We start from the raw sequence: 9,510 nt of genomic DNA on the forward strand, positions 1-9,510 counted from the left end.
CAAGAACATTTAATTTTTAGCTCAAAGGTTTGCGTTTATTCCAATCCAGTGTTTCACTAGATAATGTGCAATAGCTTGTCTGGGAGGCATGGTGAAAACTGCCTGGTTGCTCCTTGCAATTGCATCTAGTACCTGTAACATAAGTTATGAAAAATTTTAATGCATCAGGTTTGCAAAGACTATAGAAAACAAACATTGTTATATGTTCTAGGTTCGCTGCATTTGCACATTCATATCTAGGGGTAGGGTGTCCTGACTGTTGTTAAGAGCTACATGGCCCTCCAAACTAAGGGTTATCAGAAATCAGCAGCTATATGGCTGCACAAGTGCCCAAAGAAACCCACATATAAGCAATGGGATTAGGTCCTGCTTAGTAGAACTGGGCTGTCTTACCTGTTGTCTCGTGAACCAGCGAGCCTCTTCAATTTCATTTTTATCAACATTGATATCTGTTGACACTGCTACTGAAAGGCATCCAATCATTAGGGAGGACGGCATCGGCCAAGGCTGACAGGAAACGTACTGAACCGGGCCGACAGTAACACCGCTCTCCTCCAGAACCTCCCGTCTGACTGCATTCTCAATGGTCTCACCTGTCCAAACAGAAACACTGCATCAATTTGCATAAAAAAAGAAAGCATTTTTTAGCATTAAGAAATGAATGGTAAAATTAAGAAATTAATTTGTTTAGTTTTTTGAAAAACTTTTTTTTATATTTTAACTATTCAGAATAAAAAAAAAACAATTATGTAGGAAATTTAAAACCTTTAAATCAATGCAAAACCATTACTTTTTGAAAACAATGTCCATTTCATTGGTAAACTTAGACCATGATTTTGAATTTGATTGTATTTATGTACCCTTATGTGCCAGGTAAAACTAAATTCCTAAATATGCACCGATGGCTGGATGGATGGATGCTTTATTCATCCCGAAGGAAAATTAGGAAATTTTGCTACTACGGTTTTATATTGATATCACTTCATTACTCTACCATGTGGTTCTAATTAAATGAATAAGTTAAACCTGGGGTGGAGAATATTGTTTATCAAATTTTGTGAAACTGGCACCAAAAAATCCATAATAATCCATAATTCTGGTATTTGCTTACTTATTCACAGATTCCATTAAGTGACAAAGAACTGTCTTAGGATATTTCTAGTATCGCAGAATCAGAATATTGTGATCATTTTAATATTGTGAGATGCCCTGTAATCCTCACCCCTATTTTATTACCTGGTTCAACAAATCCAGCAAGGCATGAAAACATCCCTGGAGGAAAAATCTTTTTTCTGCCTAGTAAGCACTGATTCCCATCAGGGTGAATGACTAGCATGATGACGACAGGATCTGCAAGATCAGAAAAACAGTAGTAGTTATGATTGGTGGGATGCATCTGACCAGGCAGGATTTCTATTAAACAGTAAAAACACAGTTTAGGGGTTACTTGCCCACTCTAGGATAAGATGTATTGTGGATGCCATGAAGACTCTTGCAGCCCTCATTCAGACATGTTCTTTTGTAGCCTCCTTCATCTACTTTGGTCCTGCCCCCACATGTAGGACAAAAGCTGTATCGACTGTGCCACGCGAGAACAGACCTGGCTTGTGCAATTACACCTGAAGGTAACCAACGTCAAGTTTAATTTACTCAACAGCCCAATATTTATAAATGTTAAATACTCTATAGCACTTTGTAGTTCTCTACAATCTTACAGATTGTAGTCCATATGTTTTCTGCATACTTTGTTATTCTTCTTTCATTCTGTTTTATAATGGACAGTCTCCTATATTATCAGCACAAGTAAAAAGGTCACAGCAGTGCTGCTGAAGTTTTTAAACACCTCAGTGTCACTACTGGGCTGAGAATAGGCCACCAAACAAAAATATCCAGCCAACAACGTCCTGATGAAGAACTAGAGGATGATCAACACAGACTTTGAAGCAACAGAAGAGCTTTCACAGACTTTACATCTACATGGTGGTCCAGCTAGACAGGAGTGTCTAAAAGAGTGAGCAGTGAATGAACACAGCGTTTAAAAACTCCAGCAGAACAGCTGTGTCTAATCCACTCTGCCAGTGTCAGTGCAGTGCTAAGAATCACCCAAATATTACGTGCAATGTGGTGGTCTTGAAGGGTCCTGACCATTGAAGAACAGCATGAAAAAAGGATAATAAAGTATGCAGAGAAACAGATACAGTCTAGCACATAACCCACCTGCTTCATCTTCATCAAACAAGAAGAGTCCCGGCATCGCCCCCTTAAGGAAGAATCTGTTTGAATCTTTAGGCACTAGACTGTCTATGGGATTCTCCTGGGTATTCAGAGCGAACCATGCAGTAAGTCCATCCTCCTCTTTTGACTGCAGTGTATGGTCCTCCTTCTCCACTCCCAGAAAAATAACCACAGTGTCGCTTTTCTTCATTAATTCATCCACAGAGATTCTTCCAAGCCTACACAGTTTCATCTTAGGATGACTGTTATTCAATTCTTCTGGCCCAGACATAACGAGAGGGTCCAAATTATAAAAAAGAAGAAAAACGGTCTTTGGAGATGCCAGTTTGGCTGAAAGCCATTCTGAATCTGACCTTTTATCACTCAGTCTGTCGAGATACTCTCTACTGAAGTAACTCTCATGTCCTGTAGCTCCAGTGTTTGGTAGGATTACTTGAAGGTTACCGTCCCCACCATTGGCCAGCAAATTGGCAATGTGTTTGTGTCCCCAGAATTTTGCGATGTCATGCGCAGTCTGGCCAGATCTGTTTGTTAATGCTGTATTACACCTGTTACGGAAAAAATGATTTATTTTTTTTTATTACAATTTTATTATGGCGCATCTACATCCAAATTTCAAGCTCAGGACTAGCTAGGCCCATCACAATGATTATATTATTGACTCATTGTACAATACTAGTGCATCTCAAAAAATTAAAATACAGTTGTTACTTTATTTCAGTAATTCAGTTCAAAATGTGAAATTCCTATATTATATAGATGTATTACACACAGAGTGGTTAATTTTAGCGTTTCTTTTTATTATATTATTAATTGTTGATAATTATGGCTTACAGCCAATTAAAACCCAAAAATCAGCATCTTGGACAATTTGAATATTATATAAGACCAATTGGTACTTTCTGCAGTGTGGGCAGTATGCCAAGTCCTGCTGGAAAATTAAATCTGCATCTACATAAATGTTTTTAGGAGAGGGAAGCATGTAGTGCTGTAAGATTTTTTGACTTGACTTTTGACTTGATAATAACACATTGGACCAACACAATGTTGAGATGCACTAGTATACTGACAACCTCAATATATTTTGTTGACCTCAATACTGCAATTAATATTATTTGTCTTGAGAGCCTTTTAACAAAAAATGCCTTTTGGTTGACAATATGATCAAAATATTGTACCATGACATTTAAAGACATTATCAAGAAAGGATGCAAAAAGTTATCCATGATATGTTCAGAAAAGTATATTGTATTTTATGGTCAAATGTATACGACACAAGGAAATATCGTCTAATTACCAATTTAATCCAATATCTGAATATTCTTAACAATTTAATTGCTGTTTTAAAAGGTGAAATTACTTTATTATGCAATTATATCATCACAACAGCAGCAGCATAAAATGGTCTTAAAATGACAATAAAATAGTTTATCACAATTGTTCCTTTGATAATAGATCATCAAAAAAGTTACTGTGAAAAGTCTGCGTGTAGCTTTTTTTTAAACTCACCCCTCTGATAGTAAAGCTTTCACCACATCATAGTGTCCATTTCTTGCAGCTAACATTAAAGCTGTCCAGCCTTGTTTTCCACTTTCATTAAGCAGATGTCTGGAGTGAGAAATCAAAAAAGACACTTTGCCTAAATCACCACTGGATGCATGTTCCAGGAACTGCTGGACCATCTCATCCAGAGCACTCATCTGTACACTCGTCATGATCTGAGCTACAACAAAAGAAGAAAAAAAGAAAGACTAGTTAATAGTAATAGGTGTTATTCAGGATTAGAAAAATGTTTCTTAAGATCACATTTCTTTTAAGGACCCAAGTTTTTAACCTGACCAATAGACAAATACATTTTGACAATGAGGCATATACATCTAGTTCCAAACAAAACAAAATCTGATTATTAACAGAGTTAAGTAAAAACTCCCATGTTCTGCTACAATTGGATTATGTAGTGCGCATAAACCCACTCCAAGAACAATATGATACAATGACTAAATGCATGTTCTCCTTTAACCTGTTTAACTACACAGAAGGTCAATGTTATGATTTACACAACATTAGTGTAGTAATGTGGTTTGTCCCCTCCTCTCTCTTACAGATCTACTGCCAACTTTTCACACTTATTATTATTATGCACAGCACACAAAACATGCTGTTTTATAATTGCAACGCCATGTATTTAATGTTGCTTTTTCATGTGAGCTCCCAAAGATGCATCAACAAGGTCAAGATCATTAGGCTGTGTAATTTAATCTACAGAATATCTAGTGACACAAAGTCCCAGCTGCCATATCCAGACAGTGACTTGTATTTGGCACTGTGTTCATATGCATGCATCACATTTGTAGCTTTATTTGTAGCTTTATATGATACTTTTGGAATTACATAACTATAGCTGTGTTAGTCTAGATGTTATTGCTATAGCTGCTATTCTAAGAAGCTGTGTACAACATCACTGAGGGGGAGTAATTAGAGGATACAGATTGTTAGAGGGTACAGTTTTCATTTTTCCATTCCTTAAAGTGCAGTTGTTAACTTCACACAGGCCATCAACTGAAAAAAGAAAATGTTACTATTTTAAGATGAGTGTATCTTGATTTGTCAACACTTTTACCCCACTGTAGGCCTGTCACAGTAATTACATTATCAACTTACTGTACAGTACATAGAAATATCCACAATCACCTGACCTCTCGATATTGTTTGTTGTTTTTACTAAGCAACATTCTAATTTAGATTATTCTATTTCTGTAGAATATTAAACCCAAAAGAACCCTTCAAAACTGTGCAAAGTTCCACAGTTTTAACTCATGAAGTTCCTAAGTTACATATTCTGAGAATGCTGAGAGCATCACTACAGGATAATGTGTGAATGTAGGACTGCTGGGTTAGTGCTGCAGACAATGGTTCAATATAACTATTTCTTGATAGATGATTTGTAAGAGTATGATAATAAAATACCAGTTATAAAATTGTTGTTTGGTTACCTTACAATTTAAATCTTAAAATATTTACAGTCATGTGCCCCACAAAAACATGAAAGAGCTGTTCCTTGTATTTATCTGATTTAATTTTGAATTTGGTATAAATATTCAGAAATGGCTCTTATATGTTAAATAACATAAACTTCAATGAATGTATACTCAGTATAACATAAGGGTACTGCTTTAAAAAGGTTATGTTTAAATTAATGTATATTATTAAACTGTTCTATTCTTATTATATCAATGACATAAAATTGTTCTAAAATGTTTCTGTGTCACCAAATGTTTCCATGCCATGAGCTGTCTGACCTTTTTAATTTATATAATTTATTAATATTATTAGTGTCTTCGGTTCCTTGAAAGTAAAACAGTGAGAAGGTTGTGATGTGACTGTGAGGTAAAGCTCCTATACACAGCTTGATATTTTGATATGAAAATAGCTTATAAATATTAATGATTATTTAAAAAAAACATAATGAAAACATACTTAAAAATATATATATAAATTATATAACTACTTTAAACCAAAAATTAGTCAAATTAACCAGGCAGCACTGTGGAAAACAGTGAAAAAAAAGTATTCCAGGTGACTCTACCTCATGAAGACACTGAGATTAAAATACCAAGAGTGTGCAGATCTGTCATCAAAGAAAAATGTTGCTACTTAGAAGAATCTAAAGTATATAACATACTGATTTGTTTAACACTTTTTTTGTTGTGTTCCTATATAGCTTTAATATAGTGTTCAATATTAAATTCATTGTCCATGTGTCCAAATTTTGACTGGTACTGTGTATTGAAATAATGTCTTAAAATCTTAATGTCTTAGTAAATATAGGTAAACATATTGTTACACAGTGTTTGTATGAAATTTAAACAACTATGCTGTGTGGACACAAAAGGAATGTTATACTAAGATTGACTTACATTTATATGACTGCTGTAATTACACCATTAAAAAGTAACGAGGCTGAAGTTAGTGTCTTATTCGGATTTTCCGGTCCACCTTAAAAAGTACCAATTATTCGCCAGTAGAGAGCAGGGTTGAGCCGAGCAAAACGAGTTTGGCATTTAGGGCATATTACACTGAGAAAACATTGCCTGTTCTGGGTATTTCCAGTTGCCCGAACTCCAGATTATCAAATAGTCTGTTGAATTTGACACCACATTATGAAAATATAACTAGTATACTGTGAATAGCCTAAAGAACTTAACATTTAATGTACAGTTTTTTTTTTATTATGAGCCTCTGAACTTGGCATTTGAGAAGATTAAAGGAGAATAAATTGCCTGTTCTGCATATTTCTAGATGCCCTAAATCCACATATTCAAATAGTCTGTTAAATTTGACACAAATTATGAAAATTTACATATTAAACTGTGAAAATCTTTAATAACTACAAAGATTACTGTACAGTTTATTATTATGACCCTCTGAACTTGGCATTTCAGAATATGTCAGTAGAATAAATTGCCTGTTCTGCATATTTCCAGTTACCCTAAATCCAGATTCTCAAATAGTCTGTTGAATCAGACACCACATTATGAAAATATAACTAGTATACTGTGAATAGCCTAAATAACTAGAAATATTACTGTACAGTTTTTTTTATTATGACCCTCTGAACTTGGCATTTGAGAAGATTAAAGGAGAACAAATTGCCTGTTCTGCATATTTCCAGATGCCCTAAATCCAGATTCTCAAATAGTCTGTTAAATTTGACACAAAATTATGAAACTATACCTATTAAACTGTGAACAGCCTTTATAACGAAAAATAAAAAAAACTGTACAGTTTTCTTATAATGAGCCTCTGAACTTGGCATTTGAGAAGATGTCAGGAGAATAAATTGCCTGTTCTGCATATTTCCAGTTACCCTAATTCCAGATTGTCAAATAGTCTGTTAAATTTGACACAAAATCATGAAAACATACCTATTACACTGTGATGAGCCCAAAGAGCTAAAAATATTACTGTACAGTTTTTTTTATTATGACCCTGTGAACTTGGCATTTGAGAAGATTAAAGAAGAATAAATTGCCTGTTCTGCATATTTCCAGATGCCCTAAATCCAGATTCTCAAATAGTCTGTTGAATCAGACACCACATTATGAAAATATACCTATTCTCCTGACATCTTCTCAAATGCCAAGTTCAGAGGCTCATTATAAAAAAAACTGTACAGTATTTATTTTTTGTTATAAAGGCTGTTCACAGTTTAATAGGTATAGTTTCATAATTTTGTGTAAAATTCAACAGACTATTTGAGAATCTGGATTTAGGGCATCTGGAAATATGCAGAACAGGCAATTTATTCTCCTTTAATCTTCTCAAATGCCAAGTTCAGAGGGTCATAATAAAAAACTGTACAGTAATATTTCTAGTTATTTAGGCTATTCACAGTATACTAGTTATATTTTCATAATGTGGTGTCAAATTCAACAGATTATTTGATAATCTGGAGTTCGGGCAACTGGAAATAACCAGAACAGGCAATGTATTCTCAGTGTAATATGCCCTAAATGCCAAACTCGTTTTGCTCGGCTCAACCCTGCTCTCTACTGGCGAATAATTGGTACTTCGACTTTTTAAGGTGGACCGGAAAATCCGAATAAGACACTGGCGAATAAGACGCCAACTTCGGCCTCGTAAAAAGCATAAACCCTGCTATGATTTCTGATAAATAAAATACATACACGTGGTAATATAAGGGACCTTAATTGGAAGAACCTAAGGGTACCACTTTACTGTTACTTCATACCAATATTCTGCCCTTATTGTGCACTGGGGAGCTAACCTGACCTCTGGACTAGTAGGACAGACTTGATCACAGTTTAGACAGTCAGACAGAGAGACAGACAGATAACACTAGCTAACTAGCTGAGGTGAAGTGTATTTTAACCAGTACTATTTTAGTGTAATAAATACTCTGAATGAATTAGATACAGGTAAAATGCTTATTTAAACCTTCAAACCTGATTCCACGGGCTGGTAGTCTGATTTGAGGAGGACCCACCTGTGTCACACGTGACTAAGTAGGGCAGAAGTAGGGTAGAAGTGCAGAAAGGCTACAACGCGTTCAAATAAGACGGCCGCGTCCCAATAGTTTTTCTGCTAAAGAAGGCCATAAGCTGCAAACCAGGCAAAGCCAAGGCAGCAGGTAGTTCAGGAGACTCTATATGAGAAGCTGAACACAGCCCAGGTCTGGCGTCGTAAACATATGGCGTAACGAGGTCACGTGATCCTCCAGCAGGACGGGTGTGCATCCGGGTCTTTAGTAGAAGAGCGAACTCTAGTGGTGAGACCCAGATAGATAGATAGATAGATAGATAGATACTTTATTTATCCCGAAGGAAATTTAGGCATCCAGCAGCAACAACACAATACAATAAGAAACATACTCAGACAAATCAAAACACAGAAGAATAGAAAATATATAAGGCTATATAAAAAAAAAACTAACTATACAAGGTAAGGATCTATCTGTAAACGGAGCAGTGCAGTAGATGTTGCTAATGGTCATAAATAATTAAATAATTAACAGAGTAAAGTGCAATGACATCGATTACGAAAGTGACTGATGTGACATAGAAATATAATATAATATAAGTATGCATACGTTACAAGACAGTTCTAAAAAGAGAATGTGAAAATGTGAATACCCAATCATGAGTAAGGTATACTTAAATGTAAGCGAGGTTGGGGAAGTGTTAATATAAATAATTAAGTTGTTGAATAATGTCCAAGTGGTGTGCCTGGATTAAACTCAGTCGTCAGCAGCATCCCGTCCCCAATGGGAGGAGTTAAAGAGTCTGATGGCTCTCGGAAGGAAGGATTTTCTGAGTCTGTCTGTTGTGCAGCTCTGTGACAGCAGTCTGCCACTGAACACACTCCTCTGCTTCATGATGGTGGTGTGAAGTGGGTGACTATCATTGTTCATGATAGAAAGCAGTTTATCCAAAGTCCTTCTCTCAGCTATTATAACCAGAGAGTCCAGCTCCATTCCAACCACTGCCCCGGCCCTCCTGACCAGCTTGTCCAGCCGTGATGCATCTCTCCTCTTCATGTTGCCTCCCCAGCACACCACAGCGTAGAAGAGAATGCTGGCCACGATTGATTGGTAGAACATTTGCAGAAGCTCCTTACAGATGTTAAAGGACCGCAGCATCCTCAAGAAATAGAGCCGGCTCTGTCCCTTCCTGTACAGGGTGTCTGTATCTGTTGACCAATCCAGTTTGTTGTCCAGCTGCAGACCAAGGTACTTGTAGGTCTTTACTGTCTCCA

The 9,510-nt window shown here is 36.0% G+C and overlaps 1 protein-coding gene across 3 annotated transcripts; it reads right to left on the bottom strand.

Moving 5' to 3' along the window:
• Positions 1 to 8: 8 nt before the first annotated feature.
• Positions 9 to 8,445, bottom strand: nudt12 (nudix (nucleoside diphosphate linked moiety X)-type motif 12). Of its 3 annotated transcripts, none has more exons than XM_022670397.2 (7): positions 8,243 to 8,445; positions 3,745 to 3,958; positions 2,218 to 2,783; positions 1,452 to 1,619; positions 1,237 to 1,350; positions 394 to 593; positions 9 to 132 (listed from the first exon to the last, which is right to left on the bottom strand). In XM_022670397.2, exons 2-7 carry the CDS (start codon positions 3,948 to 3,950, stop codon positions 22 to 24), a joined length of 1,365 nt encoding a protein of 454 aa, XP_022526118.2. In that variant the 5' UTR covers positions 3,951 to 3,958; positions 8,243 to 8,445; the 3' UTR covers positions 9 to 21. The 3 variants fall into 3 exon arrangements, with proteins under 3 accessions (XP_022526118.2, XP_022526117.2, XP_022526119.2); XM_022670396.2 differs by having other exon boundaries at positions 8,202 to 8,445; XM_022670398.2 differs by having other exon boundaries at positions 8,194 to 8,445.
• Positions 8,446 to 9,510: the final 1,065 nt, after the last annotated feature.

Source organism: Astyanax mexicanus, chromosome 12 (assembly GCF_023375975.1).
Source record: "Astyanax mexicanus isolate ESR-SI-001 chromosome 12, AstMex3_surface, whole genome shotgun sequence".
NCBI classification, from domain to species: Eukaryota; Metazoa; Chordata; class Actinopteri; order Characiformes; family Acestrorhamphidae; genus Astyanax; species Astyanax mexicanus.